General features: G+C 44.2%; 8 protein-coding genes and 1 pseudogene across 9 annotated transcripts; 5 read left to right on the top strand and 4 right to left on the bottom strand.

The window, feature by feature from the left end:
• Nucleotides 1-660: 660 nt before the first annotated feature.
• Nucleotides 661-1,797, top strand: LALA0_S02e05886g (LALA0S02e05886g1_1; the record flags this gene model as incomplete). Its single annotated transcript, XM_022773808.1, has 1 exon — nt 661-1,797. The coding sequence occupies one exon, from the start codon at nt 661-663 to the stop codon at nt 1,795-1,797; it is 1,137 nt and encodes a 378-aa protein (XP_022627298.1).
• Nucleotides 1,798-3,133: 1,336 nt separating this feature from the next.
• LALA0_S02e05864g lies at nt 3,134-4,156 on the top strand (annotated as a pseudogene). The gene is given in 5 exon segments: nt 3,134-3,379; nt 3,382-3,690; nt 3,689-3,838; nt 3,838-4,017; nt 4,019-4,156. Coding segments are annotated over 5 exon segments (1,023 nt in total).
• An 800-nt stretch (nt 4,157-4,956) lies between these two features.
• On the top strand, nt 4,957-6,990 carry PUL4 (LALA0S02e05842g1_1; the record flags this gene model as incomplete). Its single annotated transcript, XM_022773807.1, has 1 exon — nt 4,957-6,990. The coding sequence occupies one exon, from the start codon at nt 4,957-4,959 to the stop codon at nt 6,988-6,990; it is 2,034 nt and encodes a 677-aa protein (XP_022627297.1).
• An 817-nt stretch (nt 6,991-7,807) lies between these two features.
• On the bottom strand, nt 7,808-8,110 carry LALA0_S02e05820g (LALA0S02e05820g1_1; the record flags this gene model as incomplete). The annotated part of the gene is made up of 1 exon (XM_022773806.1): nt 7,808-8,110. One exon carries the CDS (start codon nt 8,108-8,110, stop codon nt 7,808-7,810), a length of 303 nt encoding a protein of 100 aa, XP_022627296.1.
• A 1,806-nt stretch (nt 8,111-9,916) lies between these two features.
• Nucleotides 9,917-10,834, top strand: LALA0_S02e05798g (LALA0S02e05798g1_1; the record flags this gene model as incomplete). The annotated part of the gene is made up of 1 exon (XM_022773805.1): nt 9,917-10,834. One exon carries the CDS (start codon nt 9,917-9,919, stop codon nt 10,832-10,834), a length of 918 nt encoding a protein of 305 aa, XP_022627295.1.
• Nucleotides 10,835-12,160: 1,326 nt separating this feature from the next.
• On the top strand, nt 12,161-13,360 carry LALA0_S02e05776g (LALA0S02e05776g1_1; the record flags this gene model as incomplete). Its single annotated transcript, XM_022773804.1, has 1 exon — nt 12,161-13,360. The coding sequence occupies one exon, from the start codon at nt 12,161-12,163 to the stop codon at nt 13,358-13,360; it is 1,200 nt and encodes a 399-aa protein (XP_022627294.1).
• Nucleotides 13,361-14,645: 1,285 nt separating this feature from the next.
• On the bottom strand, nt 14,646-17,183 carry KHA1 (LALA0S02e05754g1_1; the record flags this gene model as incomplete). Its single annotated transcript, XM_022773803.1, has 1 exon — nt 14,646-17,183. One exon carries the CDS (start codon nt 17,181-17,183, stop codon nt 14,646-14,648), a length of 2,538 nt encoding a protein of 845 aa, XP_022627293.1.
• A 1,021-nt stretch (nt 17,184-18,204) lies between these two features.
• On the bottom strand, nt 18,205-19,806 carry LALA0_S02e05732g (LALA0S02e05732g1_1; the record flags this gene model as incomplete). Its single annotated transcript, XM_022773802.1, has 1 exon — nt 18,205-19,806. The coding sequence occupies one exon, from the start codon at nt 19,804-19,806 to the stop codon at nt 18,205-18,207; it is 1,602 nt and encodes a 533-aa protein (XP_022627292.1).
• Nucleotides 19,807-21,684: 1,878 nt separating this feature from the next.
• Nucleotides 21,685-23,058, bottom strand: LALA0_S02e05710g (LALA0S02e05710g1_1; the record flags this gene model as incomplete). The annotated part of the gene is made up of 1 exon (XM_022773801.1): nt 21,685-23,058. The coding sequence occupies one exon, from the start codon at nt 23,056-23,058 to the stop codon at nt 21,685-21,687; it is 1,374 nt and encodes a 457-aa protein (XP_022627291.1).
• Between the last annotated feature and the right edge of the window lie 697 nt (nt 23,059-23,755).

The following is a 23,755-nucleotide window of genomic DNA, read 5'->3' as shown; positions in this document are numbered from 1 at the left end:
CTATATAGGCTTGTTAATATGAGAGAAGTATAGATTGCAGCGTTGGCTAGGTGTCCGCCAACATATCTCAACTACAAGACGTAAGTTCGCAATAAAGAATTGAATTACAAGACCGGATATTCTAGCAATAAGTTGCGAGTGATAAGAGGAAGATTAGCCCACAGATTCATACTGGTGCGAATATGTGAGTCTTTTTCAGAATTAACCGTGTTCATCTGACAATAGCGTTAACATTTCTTCAAATTTAGAAGTGTAAGGCTCCGTTGCATGGCAAACAAGCATTCAGTTGTTGAACCCGATAGGCTTCAGTTACTGCGGCGCAAGAGCTTATCTTCCTGACTTGTCAGATCGGATCGGATGCAATTACCTTATGAGAACGAAGAAGACTTCGGACTCAACTACCTTGTGAGGACAAACAATGACATCGGAAGAAATTACTTTTTAAGGACAAAGAAGACAATCAGAAGAGCTCCAGCCTTACCGCTGTTGTAGTAGTCGCTGCTCATCCAAGCAGATGGTGTATAAAGACATCTGGAATTTTTGATCCTGACCGCTCAGTTTCCAGTACAAACTGGTCGTTACAATACTGTTAAGCACCACTGTACTTCAAGCAGTGATAAACTTCAGCCACGATCAAATTCTGACATCTTTCGACCAGCGATGCCCGCACAGGAGGATTTTTTGGTGGAACAGTTTATGGACAAGTACGAGGAAGATGTGGTCTATAATGTTGGTGAGACTTGCTGTTACTCTCTGAGCTTGAATGAACTGGAAGAATTATCCGGGGAGAAATTCGAGTTTGACTACGACAAAAGATTCACTTATGGATCTATTCGAGGCACTAAACAGTTAAGATCGTTGATAGCGGAAATTCACAGCAACGATGAAGTTCATCTCACAGAAAAAAATGTGCTGATCACCAATGGTGCAATTGGTGCCAATTTCTTGATCCATTATGCGGTAGCGGGACCCGGCGACCACGTCATTTGCGTGGCTCCAACGTACCAGCAACTGAATAGTGTCCCGCAAATGTTTGGTGCGGAAGTCGAATTGCTACAATTGAAAGCCACTGATGATTACCTCCCCAACTTTTTGGAGCTCAAAAGTATGTTGAAAGACAACACCAAACTTATTGTCCTCAACAATCCCAACAACCCACTTGGCAGTGTTATCCCAACGGAATTATTGGCCCAGATTGTTGCGCTAGCGGACGAGGCCGGAATCAGAGTGTTGAATGATGAAGTTTATAGCCCTTTATTTTACTCTTGCGAACAGCCCAAGTCGCTTTGCCAATTGAGTACTACTGGAATCACAACAGGCTCTATGTCAAAGGCCTATGCAGCCGCAGGTCTTAGACTCGGGTGGATAGTAACTCAGGATTTGGATTTCTTAGAAACAGCCTCTTCTCGTAGAGACTATAATACCATATCGGTGTCCATGGTGGACGATGCGATTGCTAGCTACATTTTGAGAAATCGCCAAGCTGTGCTTGATCGCAACTCGACCCTATGCAGAGAGAATTTGGCTATTCTCAAGGAGTTTGTCGAGAATTCAGATGGAAAGTTCACATTTCTCAACGAACCAAAGGGCGGCTCAGTTTGTCTGCTCCGGCTCAACGGTATAAAGGACACTGAAAAATTTGCAGCTACGCTCGCTACGCAATTCAAAGTGTTAGCTGCCCCAGGGGAGTGCTTTGGTATACCGGGTACTATCCGGATCGGGGTTGGAAACTCTAAAGCTGAAATGGTAGCAGCATTGCCGTTGATTGGCGAAGCCTACGACCAGTTCTTCAAGTGAATTGAACCAAGGAAAAACAAACCACTTCAGAGTTGGTGTTGCCTATACTGTCATCGCTATTTTCGTGACGCTATGTTCTGATGTCGTATCGTCAAATGCGCGCCACTCTCACTTTTATCACTCCTCACGTTCGTGACGCCCAAATCTCTTTTATCACGTTCTTCGCTACAGACTCTTATTTCAGCGCTAGTAAGACTCGACCGAGCCTGAAGAATCTCAAGTGCTCGATTTTTGTCCGACAGTGTGGAACCTACCCAACGCAAAGCTATACTTTTTGCGAAAACCCCCGAATCAACTTATCAAATTTTTGAGATCTACCACTAGCGCAGTCGTAACAATTGAGTGCAATTTTTGATGGGAACGCTTTCACTGATATAATGCATGCTACCTTGGCACTTTCAACATCAGACGTTAGACTTCTGTATTTAGCTACCGTCATTTCGTGCTCACATCCAAATGCCACTTTATTTCATAAAATTATGAATTTACCTTGATCATCTGACCATACTGAGCATCGGTCGATGTCCTTGCAAATATTGTAAACCGAGATCACGGCGTGCCGTTCGACTTCCTCTTGGTATTCTTCGACTTGATACACGAGTCCTCTAACCGCTTTTCTCATATCGGATTCTTTCTACACCGACTTCGGTACTGCAATGCTGGTCTAACCACCTTGAAGCCCACTTTCAAGTACACTTTGGTCACTCACGCACCCGAAAAGCAACGCACTACAAGCACTTATCTACTCCTACGACTCAATTCATTTTCGTTCACTCAATTAACCATCATATTCACTCACTTCGTCATGTTTAGAAGTTAACGTCACTATTAGGTCCCTCTTTAACCAAAAGCATAGTCCAGAAACAAACCAAACGCGGCAAATATCAATTGAACCCAAAGTATGCAAAAGTTTTGTGAATGATGATCGCTGATTTTTAGTGCACTCGACCAACTTCAGGTTCTTTTCTTTTTTGGCTTGATTACCACACCGAAATCCTTGAATTTTCTTGTTCAAAGGGAAAGCTCGGTAACAGAAGATGGCCTGCTCGGCTCAAAAAGGTCGCCATTTTAGCATTTACTTCTGCTGCCATTGAATGAACGTCCCATAGTCAGTTCTACAATTTTGAACATCTTCTTTTTGTCTGAGCTGGATTTGCCCTATTTCTCCGACATTAGATTAGCGAAGAGAGAAGGATCCTATCATTCCCACTGTATAAAAGCCAGCTGAAAGACATCAAAGGATCCCAATGAGCTGATGTCGATCCCTCTTTTTAACATCCAATTGGCCTTCACAATAAATCTAAATAATGGCTAAAATCAGAATCCCCATCGATATGGCGGAACTTTAACAGACTGCATTGGTAACCCCGGATTTGGAGATAACAAGGAAGATGTGGTCATAAAATTGTTGTCTGTGGACACCAAAAACTATCCAGGTGCACAACTGAAGGGAACTATAAGACCCAAGGAAATTTTCCAGAAAAAAACCATTTCAAGAGGTATTCTCTTATACTTGTCCGAAGTTGAAAGCTTGAGAATGGGAACCACATTGACGAACAATTGCGCACTTGAACGGAATGACGAACGCTCCGCTTTTATTACCACCAAGGGCTCAAGGACAGCCTCTTGATAGGTGACCTGACGAGACACAAGATTATCGGTTTGAAAACCAAAGGCCTCACTCTTCTGTATGAAGAAGTTATTGAAGCTGACGAAAGATTGACTCTAGGAAACGTTTCAGAGGGTCCAGAAAACGACAGGTCTCACGCTAATCCTAATGAGAACGTTTTCGTAGGCAAAAGTGGTGAACTCGTACGGGTTTTGAAAACAGATCTCGGTCTATGCCAAAGGCAATCTTTCAATCGGAGTTGCACTTCTTCGTTCCTACACTTATCCGGAACGTGAAGAGGAAGTTACGAAATTGTCCTCTGAGATCGGCTTCACCCATATCTCTTTATCGTCACAAATTTCGCCCATGATCAAGTATCTACCCTGAGGTAATAGCGCCATCGCTGACGCTTATCTGACACCCGTAATAAAAAATACCTGGATGATCTCCAAGCCGGTTTCATCAATACCCACAACACAAGTATTCAGTTTATGCAATCTGATGGTGGATTGGTAGAGGCAATTGGATACTCGGTGACATTGAGTTTCACAAACCTGGTAAAATTTATGTTCTTTCTGAAAGACGTGTCGTTGCTTCACATGGGCTCATTGGGGTGACGAAGCTGAGAGAGGCCTCCATTTATGGATTTGCGGAGACATTGAAACTGTCACGAATATTGGCGCCAAGATAACGATTAAGATTCACCCCAGTGACAGGATTGTAATATGGACACCTGGCGGCGGTGGATAGGGCAAGATGGACGATAAATGCAGTTCGTAGGGCGTTGAGTCCAATTTTCAGCAAGCTTCACACTCAAGGGCGGAATGTGGAGTTTGCCTTCTGTAAAGTCGGACTTTTTCTTCGCATTTGCGTTGCTACTTTGACCTAGTCTTGGTGAAAACTGTCCTTGCCGTGCTATTTAGTCGTATGAGTCAGAAATCTGCCTACGGAACACACCAAGTGCTCTTAATCGTTCATACAGCTACGTGGAATCATAGAATTGCCATATTACACACTAACTTTGCAGTCTTCATCGGTTTCTGAAATTTAGTAGACTAGTCTAGTCGAGACATGCCTATCGCCTCCAGATGCAACTACAAGTAAAATTGTCTCCTTATGCCGAATACTCCATTATTCACAGGATCATATCCGAATCGCCATCCCACATCAATCGAAGAGGCTACTGCTAAGCTTTTGTTGCGGACAAGAATAAGACAGAGGCACAGCGCAGCTTCCTACTTGCCGCACCATCAAAGAATCGCTACTGATCAGCACCGTTACTATTGGTATCGGTCATTCCGCACTACCTCGGATGAACGACGCTTATTTTGTACCACGTATTCGGCTTCTTGAAGTCAAATTTCTTCTTCAGCGACCAGATGGATGTTCTGTCGCTAATATATAGATGTCCGAGAAAGAGAGAGATGCCGTTGAATGAGTGTAAAAGACGTTGGCCTGAGCATCAAGAGTCCTAGATTTTAGGGTTGGAAAGCATAATCATCACCGTTGGCTTCGTAACACACTTGGTAAAATCCTAGGTGCCCCATCACATGCAAGTTAGTACCGGTGATCCATGTAAAGAGCATCAATCGAAGAGAGCATGCGTTCAGTGCAAGAAGAGAAAGAAAAAGTGTAGCGGCGAACTCCCATGCACTTACTGTATAAAGATAGACAAGCCTGAGCGGTGCGAATATCGAGCACGACAAACTTCTAAAAGGATCAGTGTCACTGCTAAATATGTGGAATCGTTGAAAGCCCAAATTCATGAGCTGGAGCAGAAGTTGCAGCAAACAACAGAAGACCGTTCGACGCAAAAAATGCCAAGGAAAACCAGCGATGCCAGAAATCCGCTCATTGAAAATGACCGCGAAGATTTCCGTTTGTCTGGTGTCAAAAATGTTGCCATTTCCGAGAAACCTTATACCGGCTATTCTTCTTGCGCTAAGTTCTTGACGGAAATCAGTGAATCGATAGTCGGAGCCAACACAGTGCGCCCCAAAAGCAACAATGCGTCCGCGAAAATACTGGCTCAGTGCCTGCAAGTCAGCACTGGTTTCCAGGAAATTTACCAAATAGCTAGAGATCGGTTGCCAACAATCGCACATGCTCTTATACTTCTGAGAGTAGCTGATAAAACCATCGGCGCTGACTACATGTATCTCGAGTCTGACTATACCAACCGCATTTTGGAACCCATCATTTACTCGTCAACCGTGCCGGAAACGGAAGAAGATGTGATTCTTTATGTCACTGAAATGTCCCGTTTCTATAGCTACATTGCGCTCGGATCTCTTTTTGATCACGGCAGTGCCAGACCTCGATGTCCTGGCGTTCATTTCTTCGAAACTGGCGTTTCTCTGCAAAGTTTCCTACAAAAAGCATACGATCAGGCAATCAGCAGTTCTCTGATTCAAACACACCTTTACCTCACTTTTTACTCGCTGTCTTTGAATCAAATGTCCTTTGCATTCAACATGATCGGAATCGCGATCCGAATGGCATTTTCACTCGGGTTACATGAGGCGACAGGAACGCTCGCTCAAAACCGAACGTTTTGGCTCTGCTTCGTTTACGATAGACTGATTGCAATTAGACTGGGTTTGCCATTCATGATTGAAGAGTCTGAAATCCAGATACCTTTTTTAGACGCAACCGACGATGGCTCAGAAACAACATCGTTGAGGAAATACTACTTGGCATCGCACGTCGGACTGGCAAAAATTACAACCAATATTATAAGGAAGATATACACCAGAAACTCCACTTCATTTGTCCAAAACTGCTATGACATTTTAGAGGATTTGCAGAATTGGCTCAATAATCTTCCAAGCAACCTAAAACTGGATCATGAAAAGATTCAAGGATGGGAGACCAGATCTATTTTCAACCTCCATATCAATTACAACTACTCTTTGATAGTAACGACTCGACCTGTCTTGTTCTACGTATTCCAGAGATCTTTGAGTGACAACGGAGAACATCGGCAAGGTATGTCAGAGAAGTTGTCGGGCGTTGTTGCTGATTTAGTTGACGCTTGTACTAAGGCGGCCGAAATTCAAAGCCGGATTCTCACTAAGCTATTTTATGGCGAAAACTTCGGAGTGTGCTCTTTCTTGGATTGTCATTTTATTTTCAACGCTACGGTAATTCTTATACTCCGGGCATACTGTCAGTCAATTCCAACTTTTGAGATCAAGTACAACTCAGATATGAATGTGCTATTCGAGCTGATACAACTAAATTTGAAAGTTTTGTCCTCTCTATCGGAACACAACGTTGCTGCTTCGCATTTCTACGAGAAGCTCACTGAGCTTTTGAAATTATTAAGATCTAGAGGTGCCTTCGTTGACATCCTTTCCACCAGGCCTAGAAAGAGCGGAAACTCTTTAGATCAACCACATGATGGCAAAATAGACATTCTTTGGGAAGATGAGGCTGTGTTTGAGGACAATTCTATTGATACCTTTGAGATCGTGGATATCGCACAAGTCTTGAATGGAATTGAAAACCAAGGTTACTTCGGGAATGGCGATCCATATTCGCTTGGTGATATTGATTATCTAGGATCCTTCGATTGGCATTAAGAGCCGGTATACACTTTTCACTTTCTATTTGAGGTAGTTGGATATGGTGAAATTATCAGTTGATATACCCGATCTTTGCCGAAGCTCCTTCCCAATCTACTCTAGGAAGCCAAAAACTTGGTCCGCAGCCACAAGTTCAAACCATGTTGAATTTAGGCGTTCCACTGGCTCTACGGACGCCTTTATACGCGACGTTTCGCACATACTAGAGAAAGAGTGAGACATATTAGTGAAGATTCCATGATGGGTACTGTCTGCAAGTTGCTGTATCGGACTGAATTGCACATACTCATATTTCGTGCATGAGACCATGCAGAGAAACTCGAGCTCGCTTCATCTGTGAACTGAATGGACAGCCTCGCGAGTCTTGAGCATACCTAACTCAGGATGTTTCCCTGAGAACCCTCACATTCTCAGGGCTTGATAACAGTGCGTATGTTCGAGTTTAAGCGGAGAAGTAGAAGTTTTCAAGGTCAAGGTAAGTCCTGTTTACCGGAAGTTAAGAAGGTTGGTTTAGCCCGCGTCACCTATCATTCACATCATAAGAACAGCGCGAATTGGAAACCAGCCTTTAAGACTATCAAATGACGTGAATTTCATTTTATTGACTACAGAGATAGATAATTTCATCAGAGCATATCCATACCGTTACAAAAGCTTGAAATGAGTACCGAAAAACAACCTTTGCATGCTAATGTTTCATTTTATCGGGTACTCGACAATTGGCATCAAAGCATATTTCCCAGAAAATTTCAACAGCACCAAATACCACCTTTTCCCAAGCAGTAGAGAGAATCTCTCTTTCTGCATCGGCTTCCTAAGTTTCCCGCTCAGCTTCGACCGATCTGTTCGCAAACCTCAGTGATGGATCAACGTATCTTGTCAGCAACTTGGAGACTGACCCGACAGTTCCTGTGCTTGAGTCAGGCAGGTGGCACACCATTTCAGCCAAACAGACCATGATAAGTGACATAAGCAGACACAAAGTAGACATACCAGCTGGCCTGTATTTATGCAATGCAAAAGACTGACCGGCGAAACGCTTAATATCCAACATTGAACCCAGCGCAATGAGCTGAATGTGGCGGGGTTTCGATGTCCTATCAAAGCTCCAAAACATGCATTTGTCTCCCAAAACGGCTTACCATAACTCACGCATTCGAGATCAATTGCATAGGCTTTATCTTATTGTCCAAAGGCTTTTTCCTTCCAGTACATTCAAATTCAGCTGAATCCAAAGACTTTTTTCAAACAGCTGGTGTTGGGAACTGGGATGATGATGGTTGCATGGATATATACAAGCATCAGAGACTTTTAAACGAGAAATTGAGCATGAAATTGGAGAAGCATTCAACATGCTTGCCGCTTTATTTCTCAGATTCAACTCAAAATTAAACTCAAGGTCCAGGCGATTTGAAGCTTTCAAAAAAGGCACGGAACGTCCAGCGCCATACAGTCTGGTCAGCAGTACGATCTACGCTTTAGTCTTCCAATACAATCCGTCCCTATCATAGAGGTCTAATGTCGTCGTCTGAAAGTTACTGAATTGAGCCAGTCGGTGGCTGTAAATCAATCAAAGTACGTAAAAGACGTATTGTAGAGCCCCAAAAGCGCCAAAATAAGCTACAAAATGACCAAAATATGCCCAGTTGTGAAGAATTTCGGCGACTTTCCCATCGAATACACTGACACACAGCAGGAGAGTCACTGAACGTAGAAAAAAAGGGCATGCATTATTATAGCGTTAATGGGTACTAGTTTTGTTGGAGTGCAAAATCAAGATAATTGGGAGGGATAGGCTCAGGTTGGATTTCTTGAAGCATGAATTGATGGTTGGCCTTCTTGTCCTACAGAGAGATGTTTAATTGACATTTATCTTGACGACAATCCGGTGGAAAATTTCACCAAAAAGTGCGCTGTGAAGCTGAAGCCCGGGGAATACCTGTCGAGGAAATTTTTTAGTGCGATGCAAGACAGTATGTCAGCATAATGCTGTGCCGTGTGGGTTACAGCCGAATGTTGGGTGGTGACTGATAAGTACAAAGTGATTTGACGTAGTTGGCAAGCATGGTAAAAGTCCGAACAGCTACCTACTTTGGAGACAAACACTGCAAATTCGTCCAGACACATCAACTAGTGGTACATTAGTAGGCTATTCCTTGATTCTGAGAGATATCTGGATAATGATGAACTAAAGTCACGTGATTTAAGAAAGACGACAGCGACAGGAGCAGATAGGAGTGATATCTCGGATAAGCATGAGTTTTCTTCCATGAGAACCGTCGATACTTTGGGAAACCATGCCGGTTTGGTTCATATCTACGGATCCAAACTTCTCATTCAACTACGTATTTTTCCTTCTTTTATTTAGGATTAGCTTCTGTTACTGTCATTAACGTAATTAAAATGAATCACTAAGATATCGAAATGACAAACGAGGTCAAGTTCTTTAAGAGTTACGGTATGAGAAGTAAGTGAAGGGATCCCTCAATAGAATCTAACTCAATTGATCTACAATTCTCTCTATATATAGCGTATATATTTATATGCCGCTTCCTTTTGAAGTCGGCTATTAAAGCTCATGAATTAACCATATCTATTACAGGCTTATCACTAATAGTCGTGAAAGGCTCTACTGGGAGATAGATACCACCTTATCTTGTTACCTTCCTACATAGGCCAAATACGCGATCAAGTCAGCAATTGGCAGGCGAAGTCATTTGCTACAGATGGTTAGAAGCTATTTCGGCCTTTTAGAGCTCTTTTTCGCCGACAACTAGGTGTCAAGCCTTCGAGATAGAGAGAAAGACACTCATACTAGAAATCGAGAACACATTGTATATATCACAATCTTGAAACTTGAGGTTTCTCAACAGCACGAACGATTGGGGAGAATAGTTTTCTACTGTCAACGCTCGAGACCAGTATGACTTCTTTGACGTTTGTATCGCAGGACAGTAAAGTGAAGAAATATGGCAACAAGAAGCCTACGCCAGCATACTTCCCCACGTCTAAAGACTCAATCCTGATCCCAGATTTCAAGTTTTACGATTCGGTAAAAGCAGCAAAACGGGTTTTGACCCATACTTATGAAGTTCCGGTCAGATCCGGGAAGGCTTGGAAAGCTTCCAAAGGCTCGATAGTTCGCATTTCAACTCCCGAAGGGCCTCAAGTATGCGACTTCAACTGCTGGGAGCAGAACTCGAATTTCAAAGAGCATCTGTGGGCATCCCGCACAAGACAGCTACATTCTGCCCATGTTTCTGTGTACGACAAGTTGTGGTCGAATTTGCCATACCTGCGTCCTCTTCTCACCATCATCGGAGACACTCTTGCGGGCTATGGACCGAACGAAAACGGCGGAAGAGCCCATGATCTGCTGGGAACTCGCTGCGATCCATACGTGGACAAGCTTTTGAGTGGTCAGGATAACGATTTCCATTGTCACTCCAACTTGTACCGTGCGATCAAAGAGTTTGGCGGTGAAGAAGAAAATGTGCACGATGTTCTTAATATCTTCCAAGTGACGGGACTCAATGAGAACGATCAGTATTTCATGGAGACATGTCCGGCCAAGAAAGACGACTACTTTGAGTTTTTCTGTGAAGTTGACCTGTTATGCGCTATATCTGCTTGTCCAGGAGGAGATTTGTCCAATTGGGGCTGGGGCGAGGGAGCAGCGTCCAGTGAAGAAGGTGCTTTTGGAGAAAACGAAAATGTGGAAGATATGACCGGTGTGTGCAGACCACTCCGGGTGGAGGTTTTCGAGGTGAAAGATACTGAGATTTTAGCAAGCTGGAACTCGCCAAAGCCTGTTAAGTACAATGGCAACCATGGTTTGTAGGGTGGTGCATAGACTCATGATTGCATATCATAAAATTGCAGCAAAGCCGGAAAGTACACAACATCGGTGATTGAACGATGGTTAGTATGGGTATGAGGTAACATGGGTGAATCGGAGCGAAAGTGGTGATAATACTTTGGTGTGAAGCGGCCGCAAGAATAGCAGCAGGGCATGAGGTAACCTGGTAGATGCATCTGAGAGTGGAAGGCACGATGTGAATTGATGGCCGCGGAAGTCTGGAGGAGGCAACAAGTATTTGTCACTTTGTACCGTCGCGTCGTTGTGGTGTTAATCGTGAAATGAACGATCACACCGGAAACATAGAGGCGCGGTGAAGTGATACGAAAACAAACCAAAAAGCTTTCAATGAAACCTTCAAACTTGTTGTAATTGCTGAAAGTGTTGGCACTGTCTAGAGTTACTATCATTGATCCATCAACCGATCACGTGCATCTGATGACAGCGTCAGAATAAAAATAATAGCCAGATCGAGTCATCTTCAAATTTGAAAGGTGTCCGGATTACTGTTCACACGTAATAACAAGGATGCGGTCAATCTCCACAATATTCACTACTGATCACTGATGTTCTTGGCCGTTCGCGATGGCTATCTTATTGCTCAGCAATTCTCTTAGCCATTTTGATCACCACAGGTAGCCAAAGATCTCAATTTTTCAGCAATAGCCTGCGCTATCTTTCATTTGGTCAGCTACAGTCCCATCGTACTCTATCGTCCCTCATTGTTTTCAGATCTTGGCTTCTTTTCCATGTTCGAGACAATCTGTTAACCATATGAGAATACTGACATCTTATCAATAAATGACATAAAAGAGAGCTCGATTCGAGCAGAAAACAACGAAATGTACCATTTAGTGAACCTCACGCAAAGCTGGCGACCGCTTTAATTTCGTCACTTACCTAGCCTGTATAGTTTTCTATCTAGAGCACAAACCTGCTTCGAACGTTACGATTCACAGCACTCATCGCATGTCACAGCAGAAAAGTCCGAGCAGATCAGTAAAGGAACGCTTACAACGTTCAAATCACTTAAAATCAGTCGGTACCCTGAGATAGACATCCTCAAGAATACCTGATCGGCGTCAGACTTATCAACAAGACTCATACGATCATCAGCGATAGACTGTTACAGCAAACAAAATTGACAAAGACATTAAGACCACAGATCTTGGAGTGTCAGAGCCGTCGGCCTTACTCGTCGGAATTACAATAGCAAGGCATATATAAGTACCGATTGAGAGGAATAGAAGCAGCAACATTGTTGCCCTTCCTTTGGATCATTAGAGTGTGGCCCATTTTACTACCAAGATGACTAACACAAAGGATATCTCGCATCTGGGCAAAGCAACTCAACTCACGCTGGTGGGCAGAAATACCGATGAACAGCACGGATTCATCAATCCACCGCTATACAAGGGCTCAACGGTCATCCACAAAACTCTCGATAGTCTCGAAAACAACCGAGGTAAGTACTTCTACGGAACCGCAGGTACTCCAAGCATCGAAAGCCTCGAGACTGCTTGGACCCATCTGACGGGAGCCGCAGGAACCGTGTTATCACCATCAGGACTTGGATCCATCGCTTTGGTGCTTTTGAGCATAGTAAAGACAGGCGACCACATCTTGATATCAGATAGCGTTTACCAGCCCACCAGGAATTTGTGCAATGGCATCCTAAAGAAGTTTAAGGTGACCACCGAGTATTACAATCCATTGGTCACCGCCGCTGGTATCGAAAAGTTGATCAGACCCAATACAGCGCTCATTTTTCTGGAAAGTCCCGGATCTCAAACCATGGAGGTCCAGGACGTACCTGGTATCGCCGAAGTTGCCAAAAAGCACGGTGTCAAGACCATCCTGGATAACACTTGGGCTACACCGCTGTTTTTTAAGGGCCATTCTCATGGAATAGATATTACCATCGAAGCAGGCACCAAATATGTGGGGGGCCACTCAGATCTGCTTCTAGGATTGGTGTCTGCAAACGCAGAAAGCTTTCCTGCACTCCGCAATACCTATGAATCCTTGTCAATGCTGCCAGGTGCCGAAGATTGCCTGGCAGCTTTGAAAGGGCTACGGTATTTGCATTTAAGACTAAGAGAAGTTGAGCGGAAAGCGTTGATACTGGCGAAATGGTTGAGAAGCAGACCTGAGATCCTCAAGGTGCTGCATCCAGCACTTGAAGAATGTCCTGGCCACAGATTTTGGGTTCGGGACTTTGAGGGATCCACCGGTGTTTTCACTATACTACTACGTGAAGGCTTCAGCAGAAGGAACTTCGAAGCAATGCTTGAAAAGACTACCATATTCAAGATGGGTTACTCGTGGGGTGGATATGAGTCGCTTCTTACACCTGTTAATCCTGTTTCTTTCCGGACTGCACAAGCTTGGAACCACGTAGGCTATGCAGTGAGGCTTCAAGTTGGAGCGGAGGATCTAGACGATTTGAAGCGCGACCTAGAATTGGCGTTCGAACGTCTATCAGAGCCTTCGAAGCCCCGCTTATGATCACACATTTGCGAACAAGAAAGGGCTTTACGCCTATCAAATAGTTAGTCTGATTTCAATGCGTTGTTTCATTACGCTAGGAGTTTAGAGTAGACGAATTTATGTATGTTACGGCCGATTCGCAAGGAAACCCAAGAAAATGAGCTTATTAGTTTACTAGCGTGCACTTCCATCGAGGCTAACTCTGCTGTTATAGCATACTTCCCCAGAACTGGATAGCGCATAGAATAAAACGTTCTTCGTACCAGTCCCGATTCTTGACGAGATGTCAAATGTAGCATCTTGTCAAGCGTCTCCACAGTACAGCTTGTTCATTTAAAGGTATCTTCCTAGTTGCAAAAAGTCATCCTCGAAAAGTCTATTCCGATATTGCTCTTTTGCCTTTTCGTGAAGACCTTCTCAAAGTCTATCCTGAATCGTCTAGCTAATGTCTGTGTTGCTGAGTTAAAAGCGCAAAAACTTTATTAATATCTACGCAGCAGGAGTCATGTAACAGCTCACTCATGACCCAAACCACTCTTTTTTGCTAGCGCTATCAACGTTGCCACAACTGCCCTGTACAACACATCCCAATTACCTGAAGACAGAAAGAAGGACAATGTTTTAATGCATGAAACCCTGGATAGTTGCCCATTACAACAATAAAATCCGAATCGTTGTCTATCAAAAGTGAGCACTTACATTCGCAAATGAGGTCACGCCTGCGTAACCATTGCAATGCTGCAAGATGTTATGGTCCTTGCCTGAAAGCGATGATTATTTCCAGTATTGGAAGTGAATTATCGAAAAATGAAGACGAATGTACCATTCGAACTGCAATGACAGACGCACTCCTTTCATTCTTGTGCATCACGCATATGTGCATTCAGAACGATGAAGTGCAATCCAGGGAAATAAAGGGTAGCATAAAAGCATCACAAAATTTCGCATCATGAAGTTTCCTGGAGACTCTTCTGTGACTACATTCTCTCAGCGAGGATGACGAAATGAGAAATGAACTGGATTCCCATCCATCGTTCATATGGTCATAGCTGACAGCATTCAGATCAATTGGATCGCTGCACAGCCTTTCGAAAGTAGCGTAGGCAGACAATCCAAACTGTGCTCATACCCTTTCAATGACTACAGTAAAAAGGGAGGACACGGACTCCACATCTTGAGCATTATCTGATGTTTGGCTTCTACAACGAAGGCTTAATGAATGAAGAGGGATCAATCCTGGGAAACTTGAGGGTCCAATAAAATCAAACTCGTGAAAGCTCACAGGGTTTCACAAAGAGAATGCTCAGCTCTTGTTTCCTGAAACTTTCGGTGTCGACACATTGGACTTCTTGTGACAGATTAACAGATCGAAATGTTCACTGAAACTTCTCGTGATTACAACTTCAACTTCAGGGCTAAAAGTCTGGTGCTCCAGGAGGTGCGTGTCTGCAACGACAAAGGTACTACTCTCCAAGCGAGGTTCCTCTGACTTAGATATTTTACCGATAACAGCATCCACAAAGCCTGGAGATGAGTCCTTTGAGTTGGATTTCTCATCGACCTTTATAGGCATGATTTGGACGTCCTCTCTGTTGGCTCCATGGCGCGAAAAAAAGTCCTTGAAGTATTCTCCGTTGATACTGTTGATGCAGATAGTTAATTCCATTGTCTCATGCGAACCTTCACTCAGCACCTTCGACATGATCAGCACCAGCAAGTGTAAACAAAGGTGTTCAGACTCTGCAAGGGTTTTGTCTGGTAGAAGAAGGTAGAATCGACCGCCCATCATCGTTTTGGAACGTTTTTTCGGCTTGGAGTTATTGATGAAAAACACTAAGCTCGACGCATACTTTGTCGCAAGCGATTGCAAGAAATTACTCGGAAGCTCGTTCGCAGCAAACATACGCGCAAGTTGATCTTTAGTTCTTTCATTAGCAGCCGAATCTCCGACGCCGCTTAGAGGGAAGAGTATGACATCAGACTTCGTGGCAGGAATTTCGTTTATATGATGCACTTTTTCATTCAATAAGGAGAAAATCACTTCTCCAGAGTGTGCAGCATTGATAAGTTCACAAAACACCTGGACCGTCTCTAAACAGAAATCATCGGGAAAGTTAGAGCTTTGTTGGTAGCTACTAGAATTTGGTAAATTCTGTAATAAGTCTGTAGTTCTTTCGGTTAATAGCCGAAAGTATATTGTCCTAAGTTCTGTGCGGTCTACAGCTGGATTAATAAGAGTGATTTGCTGTTCCAAATATTCGTGATCAACGCTATCCAAATGCTCTGGAGCCATATGTTTGTCGGAGTGAAGAGATTTTGGTGAGGAAATACTTTTCCGCTTACCTATTTGCGCGGGATCCCCATGTACCAAGCAGTTCAGCAGAGTAACAGTGGGGAAAACGAGCTCAGGTCTATTGAGAACGGTGACAATACGCTCTATGTGATGCTGCTCCAATTCATGATGTGAAACTCCCGACGAACCCTCTTTCTGGTCTCGCTGCGAATTTTCTTGTTGATCTTCTAGATGCAATTTCAGCTCCTCTCGATAAGATTTAGGGAACAACCATAATGTCAGAGGCGTTGTAACAAAAGTAGAAATCAATGCCATGAAAATGAACATTGAATACACCTTTGTAGAGATTATTCCAGCATTTAGACCGGTCGTTAGCACAACGATTTCCACAATTCCCTTACAAGACATTAATACACCGACCGCCAAGGACTCGCGCCAGAAAAGACCATTTATTTTTGACATGACGAAACCGGATGCAACTTTTGTGGAGACTGCTATTCCTATGCTTGCAAAAGTGAAACCCCAGTCTTTTCCAGCATTGAGCTTGGTCAAGTCAACGTTGAGACCTGCGATCGTAAAATAAATGGGAATCATCACAATGTTTGGAATGTCTTCCATGCGATCAGCCAACTTTACAACGTAGTTCTGGTCCCGGGGAACAATGAGGCCCGCCATGAAGGCACCGAAAATTGGGTGAACGCCGATGATGTCTGTGAAGTAAGCGCTGACGAATGTTAGCAGCAGTACTATGAGAGTAGCCCTTGTTGAGGGCGTGCTTCTTTCGAATTCATGCATGCGAAGAAGGGCCCATCTGAGCGCATACCGCACGGGAAAAGCGTACATTAAAAACCAGCCACAAGTGCACAGCAGGATGTACACCACATTTACCGCGTGTGCTTGTGAATTGGACAAAATGATGCACAGTGCAAGTAGAATCCACCCAATGACATCGTTGATGGTTCCTGCTGCAAGAACAACGATACCTACGCGTTCGGTCAGAAGCCTCAACTCAGCTAGAATACGACATAAAACGGGGAACGCTGTTACTGACAGTGACACAGCGATAAAGACCATGAAAACAGTAAATTTAATACCTTGTTCACTTTCTACATTCTTCATGTAGGTATTGTACAAGGGAATTGCAAATAAACACCCAAAACCAAAGGGTACCGTCAAAGTAGCGAGTCCCACCGAAAAGGCTGTTCTTGCATGGTTCTTTATGAAGCGCACATCGACCTCCAGTCCGAGGAAGAACATGAATAGAATGATCCCCAGGTTGGCCACCAAATTAAGTCCTGTTACAGAGGCCTTGGGAAAAATCGTATTTGTATAATGAGGAATCTGGCCCAGTGCTGTGGGTCCAAGAATAACACCAGCTATCACCTCAGAGATCACTTTTGGCTGCCTCAATCTTGCCAAAAACAAGTGCAGCCCGTTGGAAAGCAGCAAGATGATACACGCCTGTATGAGAAACAACGTTACAGGAGAGCTTGCATTGAAATGGAAAGGATTGACACCTGAAATTACACCTCCCACAGCTCCTGCCATGGTCAAAAGCCCTTCAGATTGGTGTTAATAGTGGTGAATATTGGGTGCATGGTTCTGGATCTGTACTGTAGTTTATGTATCCCTCTCAGCATTTAAGATTTAGAGATGAGGTCTAGATTGTTCAGATCATTTTGGACGCGTGTGACATTCTGTACAAGGTAAAACATGGCAAAATGCAGTATATTCCGAGAATCTTGGTGAATAGAGCTAGGTATTGAGGATATTTTGGGTATGGTACTAGCGAAGCTGGTTAGAAAATGAGCTTGACGTTTAGTTGTGTAAGAATCTACCCGCAATATGGATCACGTGACCTGTGTCAGCGACGGACTGACAAGAAATGATAAGGATTTGAAAGTTGACCATGGAAGTCGTTGTTCGTTGTTCTTAGATCGAAGAGCATTGTAAGTCTGGTCCGGTGCTGTCATCTGATAGCTAGTGTCGGCTTTGGTCTCTTTTCTCCGACTTTTTTCTTTGGTGCGTTCTTCTAGGTGTGCAATTGATTTGACAATATTTCTGTTTCTCCATCAGTCGAACGAAAGCTTGCGTTGACGTGATATTCAACGTGTACTGCCACTTTTGTAATAGAAAAGATCGTCGCAGAGAAGCGTATTGGCTGCACTTTTCTTATCTCAGTCACAACATGTTGTTACTTGTAAATAGACCATGTGAACGGTTGCATCACTACAGCTCGTGAGCTCACTCTCAGCCTATTGGAAGTTTTGGGAATGGCACAATCCAGTGTTTGATCCTAGTCTTATGTATTTGTTCACTTTTTCAAAGACAGCTTCGAGAGCGTATTATTCTGACATTACAGAGTTCTCCAGGTTATATAGAACAACGACTCTAAAAAACAACGCTTTTGACTATGTCAAACACCTAAGTGGATAGCATCAAGGCCATGTCGTAACTCACTTTTATTATATGACTATAGCATTATTATTAAAGACATTATATACTCGTATCGCGACAGTTCAAGTTGTTCATCAGCTGTATCGCTTGTTGTGAAGGGCTTCAAGACGTGCTAATTGGCATAGCGAGACCTTCCCCGCATTTGCGGACCATATTTGTAGAACACGAACGGAATGATTGCCAAACCGATAGAGAAGAATCCAATTAGAGAAGAGCCCCATCCAACAGGGTATTTTTCACTTCCCAGGTTGTTGTACATCGCTTGGCCAAACAGTGGAAAAGCACAGGCAAACACAGAGCGACAAAATCCATTGCTGGCAAACACGGAAGCGATGTAGCGTGGGTAACAAATTGCAAGGTACGCAAATGCCGATTGGAAAAGGTTAAACACATTCAAGACAAAGAACATCTCTGAAATGATCGGTAATATCCAATGAACTCGTGCTGTCCACCCAAATAAAAATAGCGATAGTGGCAGCGCCCAACAAACAGCCATGGAAAGCGGAAGGAAATCCTCTGGTGTAAAAGTGCCCTTTTGGAATTTGGGCCCAATGTATTTGGCAAGATACACCAGCAGAGCCGCATACGCTATCAAACAACCAACGCAGAAACCCATATATGCTAATCCCATTTCCACCAGTGTAAAATGGTAGATGCCGATGAAAACTATTGGGAAAGCTTCAAAAAAGAGATAAAAGGCACCGTAACACAATGCAATGTAAATATCGAATGCCAGTACTGCAGGCTCCAAAGCCATGATCAAAAAGGGTCGCACAAATACTTCCTTCAAAAAAGCGGATACTTCGATTTGAGCATCGGCACGTTCTTGCTTGGTGTAATAGCGGTTATCGCCGGTCTGTTTCCTCAAACGTCTTGCTCTTCTGTGCAAGATGTTCTGGTGCTGAGTTTCGGGGAACAAACAAACCAGCAGTATCAACGTGAACGCGCTAATCCACATCAACAGCCAGAAAACATAGCGCCAATTTTTGGCCACGGTCATTGCCGCGCCTAGCAGTGGCGCTATCACCGGAGCGGCCACGGCTCCAATGGCCCACAATCCGATGAAAACCGACACAATCTCGGGTTTGATAATGTCACCCATGGTGCCGCCTCCTGTAGCAAGGGATGGTGAGCAAAGGACACCTGAAATAAACCTGATTACGATCAAGCCACCAATGTTATGAACCGTGGCAGCACCGACCTGGAAAATCATAAAGAAAAACAGCGTTATGATGTAGATTTGCTGGCGCCCGATACTGGCCACCTCCGAAAGTGGTGAAAATACAATGGGGCCCAAACCGTAACCTAGAACATAAAGAGACAAATTAAGAGTGCCAACTACATGGCCAACGTTGAACTCCTGTTGGATGAATTCTTGGCCTGGGGTATAAATTGACGCGCCCATGTAAGTAGTCGTCGTGAGCAACATCATTTCAAATACCACTAATGCCTTCTTACCACGTTTCCAATTCAGAGGGTTATCCACATCGTTTTCGCCCTCCCAGTCTACCAAAAATGGATCTTTTTCGTAAGAGGAATTGTGCTTTACTGAGTCGCTCGCATCGGCTTCGAGATCCTGAGAATGCTTGGATTCCTCGGTCTCTGTTGCTGACGCTGCAGTTTCCGTGGGGCGATGAACCTCAATCTTGACGAGATTTACGGCCTCGAGTACATCAAGAAGAAAAGTGTCCTTGAAGTGGTGCTTATAGCCCATGGTGATGAATTGTCACAGTTATTTTTCGGTGTTTTTGGATATATGACAGCGACACACTATTTGATAAAGAGCTGTTAATAAAGGCCATTCTTATACTGAATGTCAAACGCAGTTCGAATATGATTTGAAGCTACGTTTCGAAGGTTAATACTGGGTTGTCGCCTTCTGCTGACCAATGGTTTTGCCTCGCAAGAGAAGAGAGAAGGTAATGACGACCTCCTTCTTACAACCGAAGCCTATATAAATCCTAAGTTTACTCTGAGATACGTGCTGCCTTGCCAACCTTCTGCTATTCCCCCCATTTTGTTGTAAGCTCTAGGGATTCTGTCTGTCCGCCCCAGTTGAAAGTACGTTTGATAATATCAGTACATTAGGTAGTTGAAGGGTTGAAGGGCGCGGACTGGCGGGAGTAGTGGTTGCAAGCCACCAGTGCAACAGTTCATGGCTGGTTGTTGCGACTTATAGCGGTATTTGGCCTGCAGGCTATTGCACCTTTGGGCAACTTGTGTTATGTCATTGCAACCAGGGACCCTTAAAGGAAGTAAGGCGGAAATTTGAGAGATGCCATACACAGTAGCTGAGAAAAGCACCAAGCCGTAAGGATAAAGCAAGGGAATAAGAACTAAGGTCAAAGGCTATATGGGGGAAAGGATGAATGAAATATCTATTGTCAGGGTTGCAGTAGTTTTTCGTTGATTTTCGACCTGCCAGTTTACTTCTAGCCCAGCACAACCGTATGATCGATGTGACGTCAGGACAAGGCGTCCTGGTCGTAAAGACACACATAATAAGCATCAAGCTTGTGGAGAAGAATGGGCTATCTCTCAGTAAAATCCGGGGTACTGCAGAAGGGTAGACAATGACAAGCATCTGCAGATGCAATTAAACGGGCGTCAGCGACAGAAAGCGTAAAAATGATAAAGTTTGTGGAGCAGCGGAAGAGGAGTTTGACGGTTCTAGAGAGCGAAAAGACTGCACAGGGTTCCCCCCAAGCTGTAGAAAAATTTTAAGAATCAAATAGCCTTTTGGGCTTCCGGGCTTGCAACGTAGTCGAAACTTTAGTTTAAATGTAGTTTCCAGCGTATGACAGATTCGGGCCAAGACCCCCCAAAACTCGCCAATCATAGTTCTTTTTGAATGTAGAAAGTTCTTTTTGTCCGCAGGAATGTTGATCTCTACTCAAGCAGGGCGTCGCGACTCTTGAAATTGAATACGACACTGTTCAGCTATTCTCCCATCATTAAATCCTTAAGTCACAACGGCTCGAAGAGCCGCTCAGTATTTGAAAAGGAATCCAGCTTTGACAATAAAATAGCTTCACAGTCGAGCCCTTCTTGACCTCCGACTCCACTCGCTGGCATAAAATGATGTTCTGATGTCTAGCGTCAGATTAATAACAAAGTGATCACGGTCACGTGATGGTATGACAGCGACAGAACGAGTTGAATAGCATTTCTGAATTTCCAACGTCACAGCCTGAAAGGAATCTGATGGTACCAGCAGTTTTATCACATCAGTACAAATGGATCGATTTGCCGCCATACCACCTCTATTCTAATAAATACTTTCCCTTTCCTGTGATGATGAAATGATTTTCAAAAACGTACGAAATGGCATAGTCTGTCAACTTACAATGGTGGACTTCACCAAAGCTATGGAACGATTATCGTATCACAGCGCTTCGGGGACTACCTCCAATGCTCACGACAAATTTGAACATCTAAAACTGGCGGAATCCTTGCCTTCTCACAATTTCCAAATTACATCTGCTCTTTTCAGAATCTCATTCCAAGGCGTGTCCAGTCCGATTCCCGATTCTCTTCCCTCCAGATTTATGCTATTTATGCTTAAGTAATTGTTCCCAACCTTTTGACCTGACTACATAATCACACAGTCCTTATCATTATTTTTACGCGAGGCAAAATTGGACGAAGGTTGCACCCTAGTGGCAGGTGGTTTGACAGTAGTGTGGCCCATACCTGTTGTGGAAAGTCTGTTAGTATCTTTGAAGGAAAGAGGATCCAGAAGCGATTTCTGCCCTGATCTAGGTGGAGCAGGCGGAAGCTCAGATTTGGGACCGTAATTTTTAGTGTCTAGAATTAGTTCTGGAGCGTGCATTACCACAACTTGCTCTTCGCGGCGTCTCGCCACGGGTGTAGGGGCCTTACTTTCGAGGACAGGATCGATTCCGGCCTGCAACAAGCTATTCGCCAAGAAAGAGTACACGCGACGCCACGTCTCTTCGAGTTCGTGTGTGCAATGTACTCCGAATCTTTCACGAACAGTTTTGATAAAAGCGATACCGGCGAATTCAAACTGTTCTGCTTGAACACCGATAATACGGGCGTGCCGTTTACCGAGAGACCCCAGATAGGTATCTAGAACGGATAAATCTTCGAGATTGTTGACGGCAATCGTAAGCATTCCGGTCACACCAACGGCGATGTGTTTGATCATTGGGAAAAGCGTTTCTAGAACTGGCGCCAGCGCTATAATATTTTCAAGAAATTGGTCACCAAAAAGCGAGTTCGAGTTTTTGATATTACTACCGTTCCGTGCACGGTCTGGTCCGTATGAACTGTTTTGCGAGCTAGGGCCTTGTAATTTACTAGTTGCCTCTGCGATTGATGGCTGCATTCTGCTGATCCCGCTCATGCTTTGATGCATCGTTCTTCTGGGTTTTTTTTTGGTCATTTCACCCATTCCGAGTGTACGACCAGTCTGCAGTTTAGCGATAAAGCTCTTGAGCTTCTCTGGTTGACACTCGTCGTCTAGCAAAATCGACCAAGACTCTCTGATGAGCATTATATCGCGTGCAGAAAGTTTCATGGTCAATTTATAGCGAACACCATGCTCAATGCTGGACTCGAGCGACGAGTTACTGGATACACGGGTGAGAGGTTCACCAGAAGAACCATTGCTGCTTTGGCCATGGTGTATACCTCCAGTACTAGCGATGGACTGGCGTCCAGAGAGCGAGTACGAGTACGAGTCCTCTTCGGAATCCTCAGTTCCAGGCGCCAACTTCGAAAACACCATAGACGACACAGTCTCTTCTAACGACGAGTCGTCGCCGCTCACGTGACCCGCACCTGCAGAGCTAGGATTCATGTCGCTGGCCATACTATGGCGACCCATCATCATATCTGCCGATCCAGTATTGCCCGGTGTTCTATAACTGCTGTAGGGATTGGTCCTCCCTGGTGTTGAGGGTGCAAATGCCTGGTCTCTTGAGTTCATCATCATAGCCATCATGCCAAATTGTACCAGACTCTCGGACCTGCTTACCGACGAGTAAGCTTCTGCACCCGTAGCCGTGTGGAGTTCCCCTACAAACCGGATACTTCTTATATATTCCTGTCTTCAGTTCTTTTCACAACGTTCGGTCTGATGATGAACAGTAGAAACCAGCAAACGAACGGTTGCTTATCCCTATGCACGGTTGATGCAATTAGTATGCATAGAACATGCTCGAGCACCAAATACTCAGAAGCGGCCGCACTGCATGCATATGTGCAAGTCTAAAGTCCTAATTTTGAGAAAAGGACGAGACATCTGGTCGCACCAGCCGAACTACTCGACACAGCGTTACCTCACTCCGTTGCATCTCGCGTTGGTGAAGATGCGGTAAAGATGCAATGATGTTGGGAAAAAAAAAATACAACACCGCCGTTTACCGACACATTACCCACCAATCCTGCTGTAGTATCTGCCTGTTGCCCATGGCACTGGTTCGGCTGTACTAAAGCATGGGTCGCTTTCACACGGAACATAGTCGGTAATGCATACTCACCGGTTTCTATGGCGAGAACGTTGGTTTTAATGATTTTTTTTTTCACCGTGTATGGTGGGGGCCTGGAACACCGGAAAAAAGCTTAAGTGAAAATTCAAGATCACCGTAAGAGGAAGTATGGTAGTTGTGCTGTCAGCATGATCAGACTGGGAGGGA

Source organism: Lachancea lanzarotensis, scaffold LALA0S02 (assembly GCF_000938715.1).
Source record: "Lachancea lanzarotensis genome assembly LALA0, scaffold LALA0S02, whole genome shotgun sequence".
NCBI classification, from domain to species: domain Eukaryota; kingdom Fungi; phylum Ascomycota; class Saccharomycetes; order Saccharomycetales; family Saccharomycetaceae; genus Lachancea; species Lachancea lanzarotensis.
The sequence above is the reverse complement of the archived record's forward strand: the minus strand, read 5'-3'. Positions and strand labels throughout refer to the sequence as shown.